Genomic DNA, 26,567 nt, shown 5'->3' on the forward strand with positions numbered 1-26,567 from the left:
TCTGCTTTTTAATATGCTGTCTAGGTTGGTCATAGCTTTTCTTCCAAGGAGCAAGCCCCTTTTAATTTCATGGCTGCAATCACCATCTGCAGTGATTTTAGAGCCCCCCCAAATAAAGTCTGATACCGTTTCTGTTGTTTCTCCATCTACTTGCCATGAAGTGATTGGACCAGATGCCATGATCTTCGTTTCCTGAATGTTGAACTTTAAGCCAACTTTTTCACTCTCCTCTTTCACTTTCGTCAAGAGGCTTTTTAGTTCCTCTTCACTTTCTGCCATAAGGGTGGTATCATCTGCATATCTGAGGTTATTGATATTTCTCCCAGTAAACATGATTCCAGCTTATGCTTCATTCAGCCCAGAGTTTCTCATGATGTGCTTTGCATAGAAGTTAAATAAGCAGGGTGACAATATACAGCCTTGATGTACTCCTTTCCCTATTTGGAACCAGTCTGTTGTTCCATGTCCAGTTCTAACTGTTTCTTCCTCACCTGCATACAGATTTCTCAAGAGGCAGGTCAGGTGATCTGGTATTCACATTTCTTTAAGAATTTTCCAGAGTTTGTTGTGGTCCACACAGTCAAAGATGTTGGCATAGTCAATAAAGCAGAAGTAAATATTTTTTTACTTCTTGCTTTATTGATGTTCAATGCATGTTGGCATTTTGATCTCTGATTCTTCTGCCTTTTCTAAATCTAGCTTGAACATCTGGAAGTTATGGTCCACGTAATGTAAATTTAGTCCCAACTTCACCCACAACATAAAAATGAACCTAAGAGAGACTGAAGACTTCAGTATGAAAAAATAAATCTTTATTAGAAGAAAATATGGTTGTGACATGGCAGGCTAGGTATTCTTAAATGTGATACAAAATGTGAGCCATATGAAAATTGATAAATATGTTGCAGTTAAAATTAAAAAGTTTGCATGTCAAAAATAGTTATAAACAAGGAAAAAAAGTAAAGCTGCAGACCTGGGAGTAAATAGTTGCTTTATATATCTAAAAAATTATTATTATCCTGAATATATAATGAGCTAAAGTCAATTTTTAAAAGAAAATGTTTACTCTTTAGTATTTTTCTTATTTCTCACCCAGAGTTTCTCTTAAGCATCTGAACTAGAGGAAATAATGCTTAGACTTTCAAATCCAGTTCTGTAAAGGTCAGTTAATGTGAGTATCCAATGTTTAGAAACACTGTCATTGGCAGTTTATCCTATTGCTGAAAATATAGAAACTTTGAATTTTTATTCTGATAAATGTAAGAAAAATACTTAGATCCTTCCTGTCAGAAGATTTATGTGGTGCCTAAATATATCTCACATGTGTTGTGATTAACCTAATTGTCTGTATCTTGCTACTGTTATCCTCCTGCCACTGGGTTTAATTATATTGCATTATGACTGGTAATTAAACAAAACAAAATATCATTATATCATTAGTTGGTTTTATAAGACTTTGAAACCTTTTTCCTAAGGCTCTTGTATTTATCACAGCTATCACTGCAGTAATCAGTTCTCCCAGAATTGCTTCTGGTCACTGACTTGTCATGTATACATTTTCCAGTTGCTTGGAATTTGAACTCAGAAACCACTGATGTGCATTGATTTAGGTGGATTAAAGGTCTTCTATTCAACCAGCTAGATTACAACCACTTTGAAGCGGTTCTGTTAAATGTGTTCTGTTTTAAATGGGGATACTTAAAGTCCTATAGGAACAACCAGCAAGTTCATTTTGTCTGAGCTGCCTGTGGTTATGAAACAGAAAATAAAAACAAAATAAAGAAGCTACCATTTACAATCTGCTGAGTTGGGTCTTCCAATAAGTCGACACAGCCAGAAGAGTACATATTGTAAATCTTTCTGACGCTATAAACAGTACAGAAGGGTAGAAATATCCTGAGTGAAAGGCACTCTGGATCTGTAGCTGGGACCACAATCCAGTATGCATGCAAATGTGAAGAAAGTATGTACCTTTCAGCAAAACCACCTCCTGGTTGAGTGCTAATTGCTTCAAACTGCTCTTCTGAGGGTAAAAAATAGCATCTGGATACATAAACAGTTTTTTGAAAGATTAACTTAGTCATTCTGGCTTACCTATATAAGTCAGCATCTGTCATTTAAAAAAAAAAGGGTAATTTAGAGGAGCTTTACAGGAAAAATTTATCTCAACTTTTCTTCTTTCTTATCCTCTCTCTTTCTTGCCTTATACTTATTTTTAAGCTTTTCAGTCACTCCAGCATATAAAATTTGCTACTGGCTGAAGTTGTGGTCATTTGATATTTTCTATGACCTTGATTTATATCCTTAGCATAAACAGTTTGAGGTTTAGGGCTATTTGTTCTCTTAAGTAAACAAATAAAAAATGTTAGTCTAGCTCAAGACTTTTAAAATTTGTAAATAGCTTACAGTTTCAAAGTAAACCAAGATCTTTGAAATTTCAACCAGAGTTCATAGTGCAAGGTTATTTAAATATGAGTAATATCCCAGGTGGCAAAAAAATTTGCCTGCCAGTACAAGAGATGCAAAAGACACAGGTTTGACCCCTGGGTTGGAAAGATCCCCTGGAGAAGAAAATGGCAACTCACTTCAGTATTCTTGTCAAGGAAATTCCATGCAAGAGGAGCCTGGTGGGCTACAATGAGTTTATGGGGTTGCAAAGAGTTGGGCATGACCGAGCACACAAAAATTATCTAGTTTAAACCAGTTTTGGAGCTTTCACGGTGGCTCAGATGGTGAAGAATCTGTCTGCAATACAGGAAAAGCAAGAGACGTGGATTCGATCCCTGGGTAGGGAAGGTCTCCTGGAGAAAGGAATGGTTAACCACTCCAGTATTCTTGCTTGCGGAATTCCATGGACAGAGGAGCCTAGTGGGCTACCTAGAACTAAGGAAAATAAATACAATATTTTTAAACAAGCAAAATTATATATTTTCATATAAATATATAAAATATGTACAAAAAAGTCTCTTTCAGAGTACCACAATACTCATGATTAAAGAATGGCTGAAAAGCGTCCTATACTTACGTGAGGAAAGCTTGGTTCTTGACTGAGTCAGCCATTAATGACCTCTCAGGCCTTGGGCAAGAGTTGACTACTGGATGACTCTTTGCTATGACTGTTTGGGTATTGCTGACTAATTGGCTGCAGCAGTCTCAACTGTGGCTTTACAGTTTGTGAGTTTTCACTATGTGACCAGAACCATGCATTTGAATAGGTGACTGGTAACCTGGATCCATATTTTTATTGCTTCTCCAAGTGATTGAATTTAATTCTGTGCCAATGTTCCATGTCTAAAATCACACTGGTGATGGCGGGCCCTTAGTTGGCTTCTTTCTCAGTGCTGTGTATTTAATTCCCTGTGGTTAATTGAGGGTAGAAATCAAGGTAGCTGAACAGGAAGAGGCTCTGGGGACTCTGTTTTGTAACTTGGGGACTCTGTTTTGTAACAAATGACCTGAGCCTATGCAGAAGAATATATGCCTGGAAACAGTAATGTTCTGATTGAAGTAAAAATGACGTAATTAGTACTATTCCAAGCAAAGACAATGACAAAGTAGTGTAAAAATTCACCTAATAATTACTTAGTATCATACTACCTAACACCCAAATTATTAGTTGAACCTAATAAGACAAATATAATTTAATGGCAAAGATAGTATATTCTGTTTTTCTGGCATATTCTTTGCTATCAACTAATTGTGGATTAAGAACACATTATATGACTTTCCTGAACCCATTTATATCTTTTGTAAAATTGCTAGGGTTGTCTTACTTGTCCTCAAAAGCTAGCACTAACCATTCAATACATTTTCCATTCTGTGGTATTCACCTCATCAGAGTCTTGGAAGCAGATAGATTTTCATCTCTTTTGATTGACATAGAACCTCTATATAGGGTCAGCCTATCTTTGCTTAGCCATGCTTTCACAATATACTACTGGGCTCATGGTCTTATATTTTGATTTCTTCTTGATCTCTAGAGGCTTTTATGAAATACTTTCAGCCGAATAATCTACAGTGATACAGTCTGGGTCAGTTTCTTTATTCCCTGCTCATGTTCCCAGTTGCAGTCTTATGGAAAGAGGTTAGAATGAATCATGAATAAGCTGGTGGCTTTATCTGCCACCTGGGAGCCATAACTTTAAAATACAGTTTTTGAGTTTTGAGCACGTAATGGTTGTTGCACACGTTAAAACACATTTTTGAGGACAAACATTATTTACTATAATGACTGATTTAAACCTTTGTCCTCACATTGTTCTAGAGAATTATTGCATATTTCTTTAACCCTATGTGATCAGATAAGTGAATAACTATGTTAGTGATGAGGTAGAATATAGGCAGATTCAGCGCTTCCCTAGGGCATCTTCAATTCAGCCTGTGAAATCCTTAAATGTGTTAATATCCAGAGACAACAAAGAGGCTTACTTAATTGCTAAATGCATTGTTATGAGGTAAGACCAGATGCTAGCATCACATAAAACCTTTGCATGATTAATACTTTAAGTACAGATGATTGAGTATAGCGGTTGTATATGATAAGATTAATATATCTTAAGCTATCCATTATAAAGAGAGCTCACAGAGAAGACCTCATTTTAATTGCTAAAAGCAGAGGGAGGGAAAGGTCAGGTGATGATAGAGCACATCTGAATTTCATCTCTCGACAAAAATTTTCTCTGATTTCTATAAACATTCTTTTCTTTATTTATAACACGCATTTCTCTTTCTTCTGTCTAATGATTTGCATTCTTCCTAGTGACTCAAGTATAGTTATTCTTCATTTTGAACTTGACTCTCTAGAAATTCTCTGAGTGTGTTGTCACCTGTTAAATTTTAAGAGGGTGTTACACTTTCTTAAAGTTGTATTAGGTGATGGGTTCTTAATACTATATAGGACAGAAAAGTCTAAGAACAAAAGGTAGATTCTGAAGAGGGGTTTAATCAATTGTGTCTCTTCCCTTGGGTGAGGTAGGTAGATCACTCCATTAGAACAGATACCAATGTTCTGCTCAACCAAGCTCAAATGCCATGGTTAGCAATATGGAACTAACCACTGATTATCTCATTGTATTATTCTTTTATTACAAAATGATTTACATTATTCTAGTGCTTACTCCTTGGAAGGAAAGTTTTGACCAACCTAGACAGCATATAGAAAAGCAGAGGCATTACTTTACCAAAAAAGGTAAAGTAATTACCAACAAAGGTCTGTCTAGTCAAGGCTATGGTTTTTCCAGTAGTCATGTATGGATGTGTCAGTTGGACTATAAAGAAAGCTGAGCACCGAAAAACTGATGCTTTTGAACTGTGGTGTTGGAGAAGACACTTGAGAGTCCTGTGGACTGTAAGGAGATCCAACCAGTCTATCCTAAAGGAGATCAGTCCTGGGTGTTCACTGGAAGGATGGATGTTGAAGCTGAAACTCCAATACTTTGGCCACCTGATGCAAAGAGCTGACTCATCTGAAAAGGCCCTGATGCTGGGAAAGATTGAGGGCAGGAGAAGAAGGGGGGTGACAGAGAATGAGATGGTTGGATGGTATCACCGACTCAATGGACATGGGTTTGGGTGGACTTCGGGAGTTGGTGATGGATAGGGAGGACTGGAGTGCTGTTGTTCATGGGGTCGCAAAGAGTCAGACATGACTGAATAGCTGAACTGAACTGAGTGTTAATTCAAATGTCAACATTCAAACTTAATGACCCAGTGAACACAAATATTCACTATGATTATATCAAAATTTGGGGGCTGTAGTTAATATTCTCCATATTTTCTTGACCTTCTGCTTATATGACATAAGTCAAATATAGAAAAAAAACACTAAGCCAGTATGTTTGGTTTGGTTGTCAGGTTCAGAAAGAAGAGAATAATGATAATGGATTTTGCTTAAGCCTGAGTAATTCCCAGCCCTCTTGGGGTGCTGCATTATATTTGAACTGACTTTTTCATCCATTCCATTATACAGTTCATCCTTTTTACACTCCAGGCTCTTGGAATGTGGTGAAAAAAGCATGGTAATTCAGGGCCCAACTCATCCCTGAGTAAGTTCTATGGTTTGGTTAGTTTAAAATGCTTGTGTGTCTTCATCCAAAAACACTTATACTGTGCCTTAACTATACACATGGAGACATTGGGATAGATCAAACTTTGGGATACATCAGTGATTTAAATAAAGATTTTAGCTTTTGTAGGTTATGCAGTCTAGTAGGGGAAGGCAGAGAATAAACAATAAGCATAATAAAAAGTAGATTTTGTAGAGTGCTGCTGCTGCTGCTGTTCAGTTGCTAAGTTGTGTCTGACTCTTTGTGACCCCATGGATTGTAGGATGCCAGGCTCTATGGGGTTCTCCAGGCAAGAATACTGTGATAAATGTACTTGAAAAACGAAAGGAGCGTGGTAGGGAGAATCGGTAATAGAGTCATGAGGGGGCATTGAGAAACAATGTAGAGGTTGCAGTTTTAAGCAAGGTGGTCAAGATAAGCCACAGTGAGAAGACATTTGAGCACAGCTGAAGAAGATTTAAAAAGTCAACCCATACACACAGTTGGGAGAAAAGACATTTAGGGAGGGAGAACAGTTGGATTCATTACCCTAAGTCAGGAGAATGTCTACCATATTTGAGCAACAAGAATGGTTAGAGTGGATGGAGTGATGGACCCCAATGTGAATATGTGAATGTCTTCTAACACTCGACACAATCCTGTGGATGGAAGGACTGGATACAGTTATCTTACAACATAATGAAAAAGGAACCAATAACTACTGAGCACTGACCTTATGCTTTTTAATTTCACCTTTGGATAAATCTGGGCTTCCCTTGTGGCTCAGCTGGTAAAGAATCCGCCTACAATGCAGGAGACATGGGTTTGATCCCTGGATTGGGAAGATCCCCTGGAGAAGGGAACAGCTACCCACTCCAGTATTTCGGCCTGGAGAATTTCATGGACTGTATATAGTCCATAGGGTAGCAAAGAGTTGGACATGACTGAGTGACTTCACTTCACTTTCATAAATCTATTGAGGTCGTTATTATAAACACCATTTTACAAATTAGGGTGATAACACACAGATAGGTTATAAGACCAAGGCTACAAAGTTATTAAGTAATGGGGCTGAGATTTGATCCCTTCAAATCCTGAACTCTCTCAGCTACACCATCCAACCTCACTAGTATTTGTGACTTTCAAGTTCAGTTTTTAAACAAAGCAGCTAAAAATATCTAAGGTTTACTAAAACCCAGGTCCAGGGCTAGCACATAGTGTCATATTGGCTAATGGGGTCAGAAGTGATGGTGACTCCCACTTGTTTTCTCTCATTTGCTTTTTCCCAGCACTCTTTGCCTTGTTTACAGGAAGAGAAACTGTTGAAGGTGACCTCAGTATCGCTCATAGACATCAAGAGTTGCAGTCACTATGTAAAACAACCAGCCAAAGAGAGCTATATGACCAGTCTCTTTGTCCCAGTTAAGGTCCCCTTTGGGTCACATTCCTGAGCAGTCATCTGATAACATTGACTTCCTCTTCCCAGCATGGAACTACTGGGAGCACTCAGCTGGGCTAAATTTGTCAAGGTCATAAGCAACCTTGCCTCCAGGTAGAAGATATGAGTCATTTGGGGAGGAAAGCATGCCCATTTTGACACCTCAAGATGACTACAGATCAAGGCCCCCTTTGAAACTCCTGGGCATCTAAAAAGCACTGTTTATAAACCTCTGGCTCCTAATGAGTCATGATTAGATTTAATAGGAAGACTTACCCTACAGGGAAAAACAATAAAATCTACTGGTGTTGGTCCAGAGAAATACCTGAGCTTAATAAGATCTTGCACATAATTCTGATGAGGATTCGATGTCCCCAGTGATCAGAATAGCTAAATCAACAGAATGTTTGCTGAAGTTCTTCTGTAACACGTCCTATTGGTGTGTGACCCCTTTTATTAATGACAGCGGCAATGATAATACAATAATAGCAGCAAATATTTATGGAATGTTCGCTTTGGGCCAGACACTATTCTAAGCACTTTGTAAGAACAAATGTATTGAATTATGGTAGAAAATTCTGGAAAATATGTGTTATTGTCTTCATTTTATAGATGAGAAAACTACAGAGCTGAGACATTCTTGTCCCAGGTCACGTGGCTGTTAAGCACTAAAACTTGGCAGTGTGGGTCCAAGTTGATACTAACACATTGGAGGAGCTAAAGAAATACTGATTTCAGTTTCTTTTCTGTTTTGGGACCTATTGAGCAGTCTTGGCTGGATTGGGAGGAAATGTAGATCATCTTATTTTCTACCCAATGACTTCTATCTCCCAGAACATTCCAGAACGTGGGCTCTCATGCCTAGTGGCAGGCACTGGTGTTTGTTCTTGGCACTGCTGTCTGTCCTAGAGTCTACTGCAAAGTCACAGACTATACTCCTTCAGGAATATTGGAGGAGGCAGTATTATTTCTCAGTAAGAGTCTGTAGGATTTTCACAAGGATAATTGATATGTGTGAAGTGCCACAAATATAAAAACTGTCACTTTTTATAGTTCTAAGAAGTATGATGAGACAAAAATGACAGTTGGGAATTTTAGTCATCTCATTAATATAGGCTTGTTTGTTTCTTTAAGAGATAAATTATTAGAATATTTGAGGATAAAAACACAAGTTCTAAATTTTGTTAATTTAAGGAAGAAAGAATTCAAAACTTTAGTCATAAGTAAATTATTGCCTAGTGTATACAAGGACTTAATACAAATATTTATGAACTAGCTGGTTAAATAAATGATATTAAGCTCATGGTGCTAAATTAATAGCAGATAAAAGGAGACCAAATTTACTTGGAAATAAAAACTTTTGGAAAAAGTTACAGAGTATGAAGCTTGCCTGCCCCTTTTATATGGACCATTCATGAGAATGGTTTCAATTGTATATCAGGGATTGAGAATTTGGGGTAAAAGGTAACAACCTGAAGCTAGTATAAATATTACATTTATCATTAAAATGAACAAAAAAGTTTGGGACAGATAAGGCACAAATCCGCTAAGGTAATTAACTTATTTTTTTTCACTGTGATATAGGCTGAACAGAATGAAAAACAATAATAATGAATTTTTAATACTAGTATTATTTTAATAATTTAATATTGTTAATATTATTATTAAATAATAATGATGCATTTTTTCAAATAGAATTATTAGCCTTTTGCATTTTGCATTGAGAAAAACCCTAATCTAGGGCTTCACTTTTTGAGCTAAATGAGAATTTATCAATTTTCTAAGCAAATTCCCTCATGGTACAAGTATAAACTAATGAAAACAAGAGAGTTTTTAAGCTTTCCTCCAACATATTTCTATTCAAATAACTAGGAGGCCTGGAATTCTGAAGAATGTTTGTCATCTTTCAAATAAAATCACACATTTTTGACAATCTTAAATATCACATGCTAGTATTTTTTCTGTTTAAATCTGAGTCATTCAGAATCTAAACATTGCTTTTAGATTATAGCTCTGTTTTAGATTAAAAAATCATATTGGATTCAAACTTGGACTGGATACATTATCTCAAGTTGGTTGTTTATTCCACAAATATTATTGTAATTAACACTCATGATTGTTCCATGCATTTGCCTATAAAAAGAAAATTGTTCTAGATTATAAAATACAGTTACAGTTGAATGTTATCATCATCTTTGGTCTTTTATTCTCAAATGTTAAAATATTACTTCTTTAGGAACTTCAGTAAGAAGAAAACAAAATTGGAGGCTTTATTCATAAAACTGAAAAGATGTCTATGTTTAAAAATAAAATGAAAAATAATGAAATGTTTAAACTGTGATCTGAATTATTAACTCTAAGCATTTACAGGTGCCTTTATTTCTCTAGTTTATATTAAGAGAAGAGCCAAACAAAAAGAAAAGTGAAAGAAAACAAAAAAAGTCTCTGATCTGTATATTTTAACTACATGTCAGTATTTAAAACAGCCTTGCTCAGACTTACAAGTTTATAGAATCTTCTAGAGGAACTTATGCTTTATTATCAGTATTGTGTATGGAGGCAACGTGATAATACGATCTGGTATATCTTAGAAACTTATTTTTTTCCAGACTCATTATGACATCTACCCATTTCAATAAATTGACATTGCCACCTCAACTGTTTTATTTTGCAATAATATCAAATTCTCATATCATTACATGCTACTGCTACTGTTAAGTCACGTCAGTCGTGTCGGACTCTGTGTGACCCCAGAGACGGCAGCCCACCAGGCTCCCCATCCCTGGGATTCTCCAGGCAAGAACACTGGAGTGGGCTGCCATTTCCTTCTCCTATTATTACATGGTCTATGTATATAAAATAATCGGAATTTCTTTTTCATATCATCCTTCTCATAATTTATCACACACCTAACATTTTGTTTCCTGCGTTTACCAAACTTCAAGATCCTGATAAAGACATGGAACAGGAAAGGTCCAGAAAGAGGAAAAGTATAAGAGACATGCAGAAAAAAGGAAAAACACTATTTGCCATTAATAAAGAATATGATCCTGACAATTAGGTTGTCATAAAGGCAGCATACTTCTGCTCTTAACATCTATTGGCATGAGAGTCAATGCTTCAGAAAGAAAGGATGTTTCATTAAGAAATTTAAGCGATGGTCATGGAAGTGATAGGAGGTTAGAGATGGAGATCTGGGAAAATGAAAAAGCTAGTATGCTCCCTGTTTCCAAAGATGTTTCCATGGGCAGAGCCTGAGCTGTAGGCAGAGAAGGGGTTATTGAGATAAAGACAGAGAGAGCAGCACAGGGATAGTTACAAAGAGAGAAGATAAACAGAAGACTTTAGAATAATCTGTTGTATTCAATAAAAACACTAAAAGAGCATTATTATCCAGAACATATTCATAAAACTTTCACAAGCCATTATAAAATTGAGACATAATTCAGGAGAAATTGTCAATTTTATTGCCAGATATCATGGAAGAAAACTAAAGTATCAATAAAATTTGGAAAGATTCTCAACCTCACATCTTGATCAGAAAAATGTAAAATAAATTAGCAGTGAGATACCATTTCATACCTACAGGGATGTGAAAAATTAAAACATCACAAACATCAGCATGGACACACGTGAGGGAAACCCTCATAAATGTGAGCATAGAAGATGCATGTGCCCTTTAATCCAGCATTCACTCCTAGGTATCTATCTTAGAGAAACTCATGCAGATGTGCACAAGTAAACATGTATACAGATGATTTTTTTTTTACAGTGAAATGAAATAATTTTCCCTTGGCAGAGGACTGACAAATTATGTTTTATTCAAACTATAGTATACACTATAGCAGTTAAAAGTAACAATTTAGAGCTTCATGTTTCAACATGGATAAATATCAAGAAATACAACTTTGAGTAAAGAAAAACAAGTAGCAAATCATACATATAATATGAAAACAGATATGTAGATATTGTAAACTCACAGAAAAGTATACATATTTAATGGATGCATATACATGTAGTAAAAGCACAAAGCATGCATGGTAATAGGACGTAGCAACCTCTGCATGGGGTTAACCTTTGGAAATGGGTATAGGAGAGAAAATGGAATGGGTTGGGATGTGAGGTGTTTTTGTAGTATTTTCTTTCTTTAACAAAAAGAAAGTTGAAGAACTTCCAATAATGTGATCTTGACAGCAAGATTGGTTTTTAACCTCCCAAAAATTCCTCCTGAAAAATAAACGAATCAATTAGGATAGAAAATGAGAAACCCGTTGACAATATCAAAATAAAACTAGAAAGTAAGACATTTTCATAAACTTCAGATTATGAATACAAATGATAAATCACTTAAACAGTAGAACAATAACATGATCAAAGTTCAGTGGCAGAAATAGTGAGAAATGAATGGGGACAACCTTGGTACCCCACAAGCTCCAGGTTCAAATGCTTTGTCAGTAAATACCCACTTCTGAGGAAAGAGAACACTGTGTTATTCTGCAAATACAGAAAACCTGGAAGCAGATTTGAGAATGAGCAGTGAAGCGGAAAATCCCCAGGGTCTGCAATTTGCAAATGAATCTAAACAATGGCATGCAAGCATTACAAAATCAAAGTTCTGAGTTCATTTCAATTTGTAATTAAAGGACCATATGATTAAGTCACCAGTTGTTATTCAGTTGCTTTTTTGTCCAACTCTTTGAGACCACATGGACTGCAGCATGATCCCAGATGTCCTTCACCACCTCCCAGAGTTCACTCAAACTCATGTCCATTGAGCTAGTGATGCCATGCAACCATTTCATCACCTATCATCCCCTTCTCCTCCTGCCTTCAGTCTTTCCGAGCATCAGGGTCTTTTCCAGTGAGTCAGTTTTTCCCATCAGGTGGCCGAAGTATTGGAGCTTCAGCTTCAGTATCAGTCCTTTCAAGGAATATTCAGGATTGATTTTCTGTAGGATTGACTGGTTTGATCTCTTTGCAGTCCAAGGGACTCTCAAGAGTCTTCTCCAGCACCACAGTTTGAAGGCATCAACTCTTTGGCACTCAGGCTTTTTAATTGTCCCGCTTTCACATTCTGGATTTCTCTCTTTACTTCCTTGCTCTGTCGTTAAACGTATAAATGGAAGTTAACTGGTGACAGACTTTATTTTCTTGGGCTCCAAAATCAGTGCAGATGGTGACTACAGCACTGAAATTAAAAGACAACTTGCTCCTTGTAAGAAAAGCTATAACCAATCTAGACAGCATATTAAAAAGCAGAAACATTACTTTGCTGACAGTTCAGTTCATTTGTTCAGTCGTGTCTGACTCTTTGCGACCCCATGAATTGCAGCACGCCAGGCATCCCTGTCCATCACCAACTCCCGGAGTTCACTCAAACTCATGTCCAACGAGTCGGTGATGCCATCCAGCCGTCTCATCCTCTGTCATCCCCTTCTCCTCCTGCCCCAAATCCCTCCCAGCATCAAGATCTTTTCCAATGAGTCAACTCTTTGCATGAGGTGGCCAAAGTATTGGAGTTTCAGCTTTAGCATCAGGTCTCCCAATGAACACCCAGGACTGATCTCCTTTAGAATGGACTGGTTGGATCTCCTTGCAGTCCAAGGGACTCTCAAGAGTCTTCTCCAACAACACAGTTCAAAAGCATCAATTCTTCAGCGCTCAGTTTTCTTCACAGTCCAACTCTTACATCCATACATGACTACTGAAAAAACCATAACCTTGACAAGACAGACCTTTGTTGGCAAAGTAATGTCTCTGCTTTTGAATATGCTCTCTAAGTTGGTCATAACTTTCCTTCCAAGGAGTAAGCATCTTTTAATTTCATGGCTGCAGTCACCATCTGCAGTGATTTTGGAGCCCCCAAAAATAAAGTCTGACACTGTTTCCACTGTTTCCCCATCTATTTCCCATGAAGTGATGGGACCAGATGCCAAGATCTGAGTTTTCTGAATGTTGAGGTTTAAGCCAACTTTTTCACTCTCCTCTTTCACTTTTATCAAGAGGCTTTTTAGCTCCTCTTCACTTTCTGCCATAAGGATGGTATCATCTGCATATCTGAGGTGGTTGATATTTCTCCTGGCAATCTTGATTCCAGCTTGTGCTTCCTCCAGCCCAGCGTTTCTCATGATGTACTCTGTATATAAGTTAAATAAGCAGGGTGACAATATACAGCCTTGACATACTCCTTTTCCTATTTGGAACCAGTCTGTTGTTCCATGTCCAGTTCTAACTGTTGCTTCCTGACCTGCATACAGGTTTCTTGAGAGGCAGGTCAGGTGGTCTGGTATTCCCATCTCTTTCAGAATTTTTCAGTTTATTGTGATCCATACAGTCAAAGGCTTTGGCATAGTCAATAAAGCAAAAATAGCTGTTTTTTCTGGAACTTTCTTGCTCTTTTGATGATCCTGCGTATGTTGGCAATTTGATTTCTGGTTCTTCTGCCTTTTCTAAAACCATCTTGAACATCTGGAATTTCACACGGTTCACGTATTGCTGAAGCCTGGCTTGGATAATTTTGAGCATTACTTGGTTAGCGTGTGAGATGAGTGCAATCGTGTGGTAGTTTGAGCATTCTTTGGGACTGAAGGTCCGTATAGTCAAAGCTATGGTTTTTCTAGTAGTCACATATGCATGTGAGAGCTGGACTATAAAGTAAGCTGAGCAATGAAGAATTGATGCTTTTGAACTGTGTGTGTGGTATTGCAGAAGACTCTCAAGAGTCCCTTGGACTGCAAGGAGATCAAACCAGTCAAATCTAAAGGAAATCAGTCCTGAATATTCATTGGAAGGACTGACGCTAAAGCTGAAACTCCAATACTTTGGTCACCTGATGCGAAGAGCCAACTCATTAAAAGAGATCTTGGTGGTGGGGAAGATTGAAGGCAGAAGGAGAAGGGGACGACAGAGGACAAGATGGTTGGATGACATCACTGACTCTATGGACATGAGTTTGAGCAAGCTGTGGGAGATGGTGAAGGACAGGGAAGCCTGGCATGCTGCAGTCCATGGAGTCACAGAGAATCAGATATGACTGAGTGACTACACAAAGTTATGGAAAAACTATAACTTTGATTATATGGACCTTTGTAGGCAAACTAATGTCTCTGCTTTTTAATATGCTGCCTAGATTTGTCATTGCTTTTCTCCCAAGCAGCAAGCATCTTTTAATTTCATGGCTGCAGTCACTGTCCACGGTGATTTTGGAGCCCAAGAAAATAAAGTCTGTTACCAGTTAATTTCCATTTATAAGTTAAATGACAGAAAAAGGAAGTAAAGAGAGAAATCCAAAATGTGAGACATTTTATAAGACAAAGAATCCAGTTTGTACAAGGCAGTGTCTGGAAAGGGAAAAGAGAGGTGAGACACTTCTCTGAGTGTAAAGGAACTTAGAGACATAATCAAATTAAAGTGGGAACTTGTTTACATCTTGATTAAACAAACTGAAGCAGAAGATAGATAGATGGGACCCCGGCTAAACAGAAGCTCCATAATAGCAGAAACTCCATAAAAGAAGGATGAAAGAAGGGTGGGTCCTGCTTAGATGAGAGATGAAAGTCTGCATATTCCTCATTTTCAGTTAAGGAGATCTCCCTAACTACATATGCACAGAAAGTTTCCTTGGAGGTCAAAAGAGAGGGGGGTGTCACCTAATAGTAAGTGATGTGGCTACTCATAAGCCTCTTAGATAGAATCCATCTTGGTTAAGACATGCACACACACACACACAGGAGGACCCTGAGATATACCAAGTATGAACTCAGAACCAGGCAAAGCAAGATTTCCTCGGTCAGAGGAAACTTGGAACAAATGCCCCATGAAAGTAATTCAAACTACCAAGAGGGTGCGACTCTCTCTGAACTCGCCTGTGTGTCTATCCACACTTTCTGTACTCTTTCTTCTCCCGATAAACACTTATTTCACTACTTTCTGTCTCTATATGGAAATTATTTCTACACAGTTGACCAGCCAGCGTCTTGCCCCTGGCCACTGCCCCCGGTGATCTAGTGGTTAGGATTTAGCACTCTTCCCTGCCGCTGCCCAACCTCAGGCTCTGGTAGGCATTGAAATTCTGCTTCAATTCACTACAGGCTGAGACCAGCTGAGGTGAAAACCAATAAACACATTTTGGAGGCAATTTGTACACTTGACATTGGACTAGGTATGAGATGATACCAAATAACGCCAATTTTATTATGAATGAGAATAATATTGTGATTTTGTTAGAAAGTGCTCATAAATTTTAGAAAACCATACTGAATCATGTAGGGGTAAAATTATGCTGTGTGATATTTGCTGTAAAATGCACCAAGAAGAAAAAAGAAAAGCTGTTTAAAAAATGGTTCAAGTTGATGGCTCAGACAATAAAGAATATGCCTGCAATGCAGGAGACCCAAATTCGATCCTGGGTCAGAAAAGAATTGGACACGACTAGTGACTAATACTTTCATTTTCAAACAAAGCCAGTCATCAAAACAGTGTGGTACTGGCATAAAAACAGGCATATTAAATTAATAGGATAGAATAGAGAACCCAGAAATATACCCTTGCACATATGGTCAAATAATCAACAAAAATGACAAGATGACACAATGAGAGAAAGAACAGTTTTTTCAACAGATGATGTTGAGAAAACTGAATATCTACCTGCAAAAGAATTAGTTTAGACCCTTACCTTACATTATTTACCAAAAATTAACTCAGTATGGATTAAAGTTCTAACTGTAGGACCTGAAACCATAAAATTACTAGAAGAAAACACAGGGGAAAAGCTTCATGACACTGGATTTGGCAATGATTTCTTGGTAGGACACCAAGAACACAGGAGCAAAGTTAGACAGATGAAACTATATCAAATTTAAAAACATCTGTGCATCAAAGAAATAGCCAACAGAGTGAAAGGTAACCTTCGGTGGGAGAAAATATTTGCAAGTCATATATATGATAAGGAGCTACATCCAGAATGAATAAAGAACTCTAACCATGACGACGACAACAACAAAACTAAAAAACGAGCAAAGGATTCGAATGGACATTACTTCAAAACAAGATGGCTCGCAAGTACATGAAAAATTGCTTCCACATGACTAATCATTAGAAAAATGAAAACTTCAATAAAATATTACCTTCTCCATTAAGATGGCCACTATAGCAAAAAAAAAAAAAAATGTTGGAGATCGTAGAAGTTTTGTACAGTTAATGGGAATGTAAAATGATGCAGCCACTTTGGAAAGCAGTATGAAGGATCCTCAAAAAAATAAAAACATAATTACCATATGATCCAACAGTTCCACTTCTGCACATATATTCAAAAGAATTGAAAACTCAATTTCAAAGAGATATTTGCACACTCATGTTCACTGAAGCAGTACTTATAACAGCTAAGAAACAGACGTAACCCAGATGTCCATTAACCAATGAATATATAAAGAAAATGTGGTAATACATATATTGGACTGTTATTCGTGACGGAAATTCTGTCATGTGCTACAACACAGATGAACCTTCAGGACATTATGCTAAATGAAATTAGCCAGATATTTAAAAAAACAAGTATTGTATAGTTCCACCTACATGTGGCATTTATAATAGACAAATTCATAGAAACAGAAAGTTGAATTGTGGTTTCCAGGGATTGGGGGAAGGAAAAAATGAATTGTTCAAAGAGCATAGACTTTCTGTTTTACCAGATGAAAAACTTCTGGAGATTCATTGTATAACAGTAGGAATATGGCTAATACTACTAAGTTGTGCACTTAAGAATGGTTATGATGCTAAACTTTATGTTATGTTTTTACCACAATTTTAAAAATTAAATAAAGAACAGACTCAGTGAACATGACAAAATTTTGGCCGTTGTTTTATGACTGGTATGTCTTGTGGTCCAGCTGAGGCATGTGTGCTCAGTTGCGTCTGACTCTTTGCCACCCCATGGACTCCATCTAGATAGCCACCAGGCTCCTCTGTCCACGGAACTGTCCAGGCAGCAATACTGGAGTGGGTTGCCATTTTCTTCTCCAGGGCATCTTCCAGACCCAGGGATTGAACTGGTGTCTCTTGCATCTCTTTCCTTGATAGGTGGGTTCTTTACCAGCTGAGCCACCAGGGAAACCAGATGTCTCTTGTACTAGTCTCTCATTATATCTGTATCAAATTTCTAGTAATTATTTTAGAAAAAATTTAAAAAATATAGAAAATGTTAACACATTCACTCAGGACAAGGAGTAATTGGGTGTTTTTGTATGTTTGGAATGTTTCATAATTGAAAAAACTAATAGATATAGAAAATTGGACCTTAAGTTCATCCAATTTGAATCTATGGATCTCGACTTCAAATTAGGATAAGAAAGAGAATCCTATACTAGTTGAATCAATTGTGCCAGTAGAGAAGATCACACAGTTAGAAAAAGACTTCATGGGGAAGATAGGGTCAAATCCAAGGGAGTGATCTGCACTTTGTAGAAACTTTGAAAATATATACTATAGGTCAGAAGGGCAGGATGGATTTTCACTGTAGACAAGAAAATTAGACACAGTTAAGGGATAAGGCCTGGATGTATTTGGCTGTCACAGTTAGATGCCACTATCTTTTTGTGCCAGTAATAGATCCTGAGACTCCTGTGCTAGTTCTTTTTCACTTTGCTGAAAAAGAAAAATGGTGCTTTCAGAATTCCAAGGTATTTGCTGCTATACTCTGATAGCTGAAGGTAATGCTTGAGTTTTCCTTTTTCTTTCTTCAGGGAATGCTAAAAAGGTGTCAGTGATAGTCATCCAGTCAAAATGATTCATGAGCTTTTTAAAAACCTTTTTAAAATTTATTTTTAATGGAAGGATAGTTGTTTTAAAATGTTGTGTGGGCTTCTGCCATACAACAGTGTGAATCAGCCATAAGTGTACATATATTCCCTCTCTCATGAGCCTCCCTCCCATGCCTCCCCATCCCACTCCTCTTTGTTGTTGGTGAGCTCCCTGTGTTATACAGAAAATTCCCACTAGCTATCTGTTTTACATATGATAATATACATTTTTCTTTTTTTAATATAAATTTATTTATTTTAATTGGAGGTTAATTACTTTACAATATTGTATTGGTTTTGCCATACATCAATGTGAATCCCACAGGTATACACGTGTTCCCCATCCTGAACCCCATCCCACTCTCTCCTTCCCCAACTGTGTCCACAAGTCTGGACCCATGAGCTTTTACACAGGTTAATTATTGAAGAAATTGATAATAACATTAGCATCAAAACAGGATTGCATTCTCCAAAACAGGCCATAAATAACTATAAAAAAAAGACAAGAACACTTCAATTAGTTACTCAGGAAATCTGCTCTATGATTTTATACCTACTCTAGTGTGTGTTTTATGTTTTCTCACAGAAGATGTTTCTGAATATGGCCTATTAAAGAAATTTTTGAAGCTTATTATTGGTTGTTTATTTTGAAATGAAGATTTACAAAAGTTGCAAAACCAGGAAATTTACATTAATAAATGTTGTTTGTAGGTATGTTATTTTATTATATGTGTAGTTTCCTGTAGCCACAACTACAATCAAGATATAGAATTCTTCCATAAGCACAAAGATTTACTGATACTGAAATCAAATATAGAACACGTGACTCTGTATAAGTCCTTTTATTTTATTTTTTAATTTCTTCCTCTACAGGCAATGAGATTCACATAATAGAATATTGTATTTTTTGTTTCAACTGTTTAAACAAAATTTAGAATGTTTAAGAGGAGAACGCAGCTCTTTTGTCTTTACAGACAGTTGTCTCATGTTCTACAATTTCTTCTTCATAATTTCCTTTCTTATTCAAAGACTTCCTTTAGTCATTAGTTTAGCTTAGGTTCTGCTGATGACAAATTCTCTCAGGTTTCATTCATCTGAACATGTCTTTTTCCTCAACAATCATTAAGAAGAATATACAGGATTTACTTGTGGAAGCCAGATACAGCATTTGGGGTTGATGTTTCTTTTCTTTCATTATCTGAAAATGTAACATTTCTTTCTCACTTCCATGGGAATGAGAAATCCATTATCACTCAAAGTGGCCTTTCACCTGGTAGGTAGAGTGTCATTTCTCTCTTGTTGCTTTCAAGTCAATTTCTTTGTTTTTCATTTTCTAGAGTTGTCCTCTCCATTCCACTTCTGAGACACCCACTGAGCTTTTTACTTCAATTATTTTTTCAGTTTTTAAATTTCTACTTGGCTCTTCTTTATATTTTCCATTTCTGAGCTGATGTTTTCCACTTTTCCATTTGTTTCAAGTGTATTTATAGTTGCTTATTGAGACATTTTCATAATGGCTCTTTTAAAATCCTCGTGACATAATTTCAACATCTGGGTCATATTAGTATTGGCATTTGTTGAATGTCTTTGTTCACTCATACTGAGATTTTTCTGGTTCTTAGTATAATGTGTGATTTTTTAATTCTATCCTGGACATTTTGGGTGTTATGTTGTGAGACTCTAGGTCATATCTAAATCTCGTTTATCTGCCCTCCCTGATACTGTGTCATGGGGGGCAGGGATACTTCCTCAGTACTGCCAGTGGGGGATAAAGGTTCAGGTCCCCATTTGTCCTCTGTTGATACCTTAGGGCTGCCTCATTACTGCTGAATGGAGGTGAGATTTCAGGCTCCCTACTCAGTCTCCATGACAGTTTTCTCATTGGGTATGGAAGGGGTGCCTTTGCTTCCCACTTGACTTTCACTTGGTTTTGACCTCCACTGACACTACAGGAGGGAAGCTGTTTCAGTGCTGGCTGGTAGGGAAAGTTCCCCAATCAGCCTTCTCCAGTATCACCTCATTGCAGTCAGGTGGGAATCCCTCAGTGGCTTCCACTGACACTGTAGGGAGAGGCTTCTGAGTGCTAGGTGAGGATGAGAGTTCTGCTTCTCTACCTGGCTTCTCAGATACCATGTTGGCAGTGCCTTATTATATCCTGGCAAGGGTGGAATCCTAGGCTCCCATCTCAGCTTTTGCTAATAGTAATGGAACTCTGAAGGAGACAACAGAAGATGAGATGGTTGGATGCATCATCGACCCAATGGACATGAGTTTGAGCAAACTCTAGGAGATAGTGAGGGACAAGAAAGCCTGGCGTGCTGCAGTCCATGGGGTAGCAAAGAGTCAGACACAACTTTAGTTACTGAACAATGGAGCTAGAGCTTCATTTTGTTCCATGATGTATTTCTGTGTTAGGGTAGTTATTGTCTAAAAAAATTTTTCTCTTTTCATGCTGTCCCTTTCTTTGTCCTTTGCTAGAGAGAATGGGCTTTTATTTATTGATTTATTTTCTTTTAAACCAATTCTTACTGACTTTTCTGGGTTATGGCTTCTCTAGCACCACCCAATAAGGATATACAAGTCAGAAAGAAAACTCAGGGAATTTGCCACATGGTCTTTTGAGGGTTTCAAAATCCATAGCTGGTCTTTCCTTTTCTCACTACCTTCACAATGTTCTGATATTTGTTTCATATATAATGTCAAGGACTTTTACTTGTACTTAGTAGAAGAAATTATATCTACTTCATTTAGTCTGTAACCAGTCAGTGAGATTTTGGAACTTTATAAAGTTTAACTTAGTTCAAACAATTTTTGATTTGATTAAACAACTTTTGTTAATTTAAAAAAATCATTTAATTGTAGTAAAAATGCCATGAGTTACAGTGGAGCAACCACCTCATCCCAAATCTTAACAGCTAGTATAATAAATTTAGCACAGAGTAGGTAAGATCAGTAACCTGGAAAGTCATCTTTCAAAGAAGGACATGATTTTCTTTGGAAACCAATAACAATAGGGCTTGACTGTGGCTCAGATAAGGTATTAACATAGCTAAGGAAAGAAATATGTGAACTGATTATTAATGTGAAAACTTGAAAGAGGAAGTCCTCCAGACCCACATGTAATACTTTTCATTTCAACAACACAAAGTGAGAAAATGCCCTATGCAGGGAACTGGATTTTCCAATACTTTATCCTTAGACATTCTGTCTTCAGACGGAAAAATATGAGCATTGACCTGGCATAATTTGACTAACTCCTTCCTTTTGTTCTGATTCCACAAAAAGAGGTGACTGACTGTACACATTGTTGGACTTCATGTCAATTTCTTATAGAAAGAGAATAAGCCGAATATAAGATTCAAGTTTCTGATACCTGCGGCAACTCTTTAAGTTGGCCTTGTCACCAGTTTCTCATGAGTTTGATCTGTGTGAGTCAACTCCTCATTTCCACATCTTCAGAGTGGAGGAGGAGATAATGAAAAGAGGGACCCAGAGCAACTTACTGCCTTCCTGGGAGAGCCAGATGGCTTTCCTAAGCAACATGTCTAAACTCCTCAAATTATTCCAATTGTTTACATGCTTCAAAAACAAAAACTTAGAAACTGTACCTTTTAACGTGATCATATGAGTGCCTAATAGGCATTTAGCTACAGTGATCTAAGCACCATAAAGAAAAAAATATTCTTAAGGATTCATATCCCAAAGAGTAAATGTTTCCTGAAGGTAATCTAACAATCTGATAACAGCCATTCTTCTATTCAAAAAATATTTATAGAGTGTCTTGTACTGTCCAAGTTCTTAAGATAAGTCAGGAAAGGCAGCAAACTCCTGTCCTGTGGAACTTACATTCTAGAGAGTGGAGACAAGACAGAAGTAAGCCATGTAAGTCACACAGATGTTTGTAACACATGCCATGGGAAAAAAATGTAATATGGGTGAAGGGGGTCAGGAATGCGGGAGTGGAAGGGAAGGGTGTAATGGAGAGTAGGATGGTATAATTGAGGAGATGAGCTCCTACACAAATTTAAAGGAGATAGATATCTGCATGTAACAAGGACGCCTGACAACAAAGCATTGAAAGAGGGAGAGAGAGATGGAGAAGATGCAATCCGAGAGGTAAGGAGAGTACACATAAGGATGTGGAGACTTTATAAGAATGTTGGCTCTTATACTGACTGACACAAGAAGCCAAAGAGGATATTCATTAATGTAACCTTTTTCTTTGATGTAACTTCAAATTGACAGCAACAACAAGAGTAAAGCAAATAACTTTTACGCATATTGATTGGTTGTTTATATTTTCTCCCATTGACATCTATCATTCTTTCTCTCTCTCATTCCCCTTTTCTTTTTCTCTGTTTCTGTCTTTCCCTTTAAATAGATGATTTTTTCTAAATCATTTGACAGTAAATTGAAGAAACATAACTATATACTATTGAATAGTTCAGTGAATATATTCTCAAAAAAGGGGCATTCTCTTATATAACCATGATACAGTTAATAAAATTAGGAAAATTGATATTGATAAGCACTGTTATTAACTCTACCATCCATATTGGACTTTTGCCAATTTTCCAAGTAATTTCCTTTATAATCACACTTTCCCCTCTGATACAGCCCTGGAGTCATTTTTTTCTTTAAGAACTCTAAGTTCCTTTTAATGCAAAATGTAGAATGTAATCAAGCTCTAGGTATTAGGTGTGCTCATGCTAATGCTATGTGATAAATTTTAGACAATCTCAGTGAACACATCTTATATATGTACCTGTTTATGTGCACATATACACATATGTGCCTATATATATTATTTGTAGATTTACCTAGTGAGAATGGTAGAGATTAAAATCCATGAGTTTATAGTAAAGCTTTCCATCTCAATCCAATACTATTGTCCCTTCTTTCCATATTTGTAACTCCCTCTTAAGATACTGCTCCATTACCTTTATTTACTCATTTATGTAAGCAAGGTTTAACATTGCTAATCCATACACTTCAAAAAGCAAATTTGTTAACTAAATTTCAATATTTGTCTAAAGTTTTATAAGGGTAAATTACATGCAAAGAAATGATAACAATTGTGTACAATTTGATGATTTTTTTTGACAAACACATACCTTTTTTTAACCTGTAACTTCTTTAATTCTGCTAACCTGTCAGGGGAAAGAAGTCAATGTTATATGCAAGGAGATGATAATAAAGATTGTTCAGGAAGTTTTATTGAGGCAAGGAGGAAGTAAGAACATTGGTTGTGGGGAAAGATATTGGAAAGGACATAGAATCAGTGAATTTGAGACTCATATGGGGTTCCTCTGGTGGAACCTGTTTGTTGTCAGGAACAATTTGTTGTCAGAGGATGGGCTTCCTCTGGTGGCTCAGCATAAAGAATCCTTCAATGCAGGAGCCACAGGAGATGTAGGTTTGATCCCTGGGTCAGGAAGATCCCCTGGAAGAGGACATGGCAACCCACGCCAGCATTCTTGCCTGGAGAATCCCATGGACAGAGGTGCCTGGCAGGCTATAGTCCATAGAGTCGCAAAGAGTTGGGCATGACTGAAGCAATTTAGCATGCACATATGCATGCATGCATGGAGTTGAAGGATAGTAAAGGACATTTTCGTATGGACTGTCTTATCTGTGTATCGGCATATTTACTGACACAATAGATGCTCATTGTATGAAAATATATTGGGAGTTTATTATATTCGGAATAATCCTAAAGGTTTCTTTCTCTTGGGAAATGGTTTCTTTCTTGAGGCCACGCATAGATCAGTGTATGCATTTTTAAACTGCTTCTCACATCTGCTAAATCTAACAGTGAAAAATAAAAGAAAGAACACAAAACTTGTTTGATTGTTGTTCAGTTAAGTTCAGTTGCTTAGTTGTGTCCGATTCTTTGAGACCCCATGGACTGCAGCATGCCAGGCTTCCGTGTCTTTCACCAACTCCCAGAGTTTGCTCAAACTCATGTCCATAAAGTTGGTGATGCCATCCAACCATCTCGTCCTCTGTTGTCCCCTTCTCCTCCTGCCTTCAGTCTTTCCCAACATCAGGGTCTTTTCCAATGAGTTGACTCTTTGCATCAGGTGACCAAAGTACTGGAGTTTCAGCTTTAGCATCTGTCCTTCCAATGAATGTTCAGGACTGATCTCCTTTAGGATGGACTGGTTGGATCTCCTTGCAGTCCAAGGGACTCTCAAGAGTCTTCTCCAACACCACAGTTCAAAAGCATCAGTTCTTCAGTGCTCAGCTTTCTTTATAGCCCAACTCTCACATCCATATATGACTACTGGAAAAACCATAGCTTTGACTAGATGGACCTTTGTCAGCAAAGTAATGTCTTTGCTTTTGAATATGCTATCTAGGTTGGTCACAGCTTTTCTTCCAAGGAGCAAGTGTCTTTTAATGTCATGGCTGCAGTCACCATCTGAAATGATTTTGGAGCCCAAAAAAATAAAGTCAGTCACTGTTTCCATTGTTTCCCCATCTATTTGCCATGAAGTGATGGGACTGGATGCCATGATCTTAGTTTTCTGAATGTTGAGTTTTAAGACAACTTTTTCACTTTCTTCTTTCTATTTATTTTAGATGGCAGTTCAGCAGCTCTTTTAGATAGATGCCTTTCAGCTTTACAATTTTAATGAAGAAATGTATCACCTCCTAAAGAGAAACTTTTGGTCCTGAAAATCAACTTAAAAATTGTAAGGTCCTTTTTAACCTTTGTATTCTGAAGCAGTTTTAGTAAGTTAAAATAAATCCTTCAAAGAATATAGTGTGAAATGTAACTACGCTTTCTACTGCCTTGCTAAAAAGTTGACAGTATTAGTTTTTCTATCTTCTAATTTCAAAATATAAAAAAAGACAAGTCATGATCCCTTTATAGAGCCAATAGATTCAGTTCTGAAATTTCCACATAGGTTATTCTCAGTCTTCAACTAACAGGAAATATTTCTTTTGCTGCAACTTTAATATGACATAAAATATGTAAATATTTATAGTCTTTGTTTATGTAATTTACATTGCCCATATGAAAATGCCTTCGCAAGTAATCCATGACCAAAGCTGCTATAAGTGGAAGTAAATGGTTGCTCATAACACACAAATTCAGTTGTTTTTATTATTTTATTAAAAAAATAAATTTCATATTTTCACTACAATATGCTTGGATCAAAGATAGCTATCAAAATCCACAGACAGGGCAAGAACAGTTGGTGTGTTTTCTCAGCAGACGTTGAACTCAATGACCCTAGAGAGTTCAATGAATCTCTTTGTAGTTCACATTTCAGTTGTTAAAATGATGTGGGAGAGGGACTGAGTGGGAAACTCAATCCCTACTGAGTTTAGGGATTTATTAATTGCAGACTTTTTTTCTTTTATTTTTTCTATTTTGTTTTTGGTGCAACATGGTTTTTGGTCATTGTTCTTTAGTATTTCTCCAGAAAGTCTGTAGAAAAAGAGAACAACCGTGAAATAAATGCATAACTTTTAAACTTGATTTCTTAAATTTACCAGTAATAATAATTGAGATGCAAAATGAAAAAAAGGTTTAAAATTACCACTTTTTTTCAAAGATAAACTTACACTCTAAAGATTCTTCTCTGTAGGTGTAATTCTTCTATTATTAGCAAATACATTCAAACCTGAATTTTGGCAAAGAAAGGAGTTGAACATAGTGAAAGAGGCTGTGGAGTTAGGAAGACAACCAGCGACTCTGGTGACATTTCTTTAATTTCTTTCGCCTCAAATTTCTTATCTGTAAACTGGAGGCAACAAAATCTATCCTGAAAAGATTATAATGAGAATTAGAATGAAGATATCAAGTATTTAAGATTACTGGTGATAAAAAAGGGGCAGTTAGAGTAAGGGAGCCAGCTGATCTCTGACTACCTAAGCAGACTTGGCCAACTTTTGCTTTATCAGCAGTGAAACTTTGTAATATTAATAGCATAGAAAGTTAATAAATTTACCGTTATTACAAAATGTAAGAGAAATAAATTAAATGAACATTTACCAAAGTTCTACTGAAGTTTTGAAATTATCAGTTTGTTTTTCATATTTGAATAGAGATGCTTAGGTTTTGGCTCAGTTGGTAAAGAATCTGCCTGCAATACAGGAGACCTGGGTTTGATGCCTGGGTTGAGAAGATCACCTAGAGAAGGTCATAGCAACCCACTCTAGTATTCTTGCCTGGAGAATCCCCAAGGACAGAGGAGCCTGGTAGGCTACAGTCCATGGGGTCTCAAAGAGTCAGATACAACTGAGTGGCTAAGCACAATACAGCTTAGGTTGAAA

At 37.0% G+C, this 26,567-nt stretch overlaps 1 protein-coding gene across 15 annotated transcripts in view; it reads right to left on the reverse strand.

The window, feature by feature from the left end:
• PTGER3 (prostaglandin E receptor 3) overlaps positions 1-26,567 on the reverse strand; it is a 291,735-nt gene that overhangs the window by 42,617 nt on the left and 222,551 nt on the right. For 3 of the 15 annotated variants that reach the window (XM_069594516.1, XM_069594577.1, XM_069594455.1), the window contains one exon: positions 10,927-11,709. The exons of 3 other annotated variants lie outside the window; for them this stretch is intronic. In XM_069594516.1, coding sequence (XP_069450617.1) covers positions 11,553-11,709 — 157 coding nt within the window. In that variant the 3' untranslated portion in view covers positions 10,927-11,552. Of the gene's footprint in view, positions 1-10,926; positions 11,710-16,607; positions 16,730-23,392; positions 23,429-24,846; positions 25,720-26,567 lie in introns of those variants that run through there. 9 more of the 15 variants (XM_069594555.1, XM_069594440.1, XM_069594567.1 and 6 more) reach the window with 6 other exon arrangements.

The sequence above is a fragment of the Ovis canadensis genome, chromosome 1 (genome assembly GCF_042477335.2).
Source record: "Ovis canadensis isolate MfBH-ARS-UI-01 breed Bighorn chromosome 1, ARS-UI_OviCan_v2, whole genome shotgun sequence".
Classification (NCBI taxonomy): domain Eukaryota; kingdom Metazoa; phylum Chordata; class Mammalia; order Artiodactyla; family Bovidae; genus Ovis; species Ovis canadensis.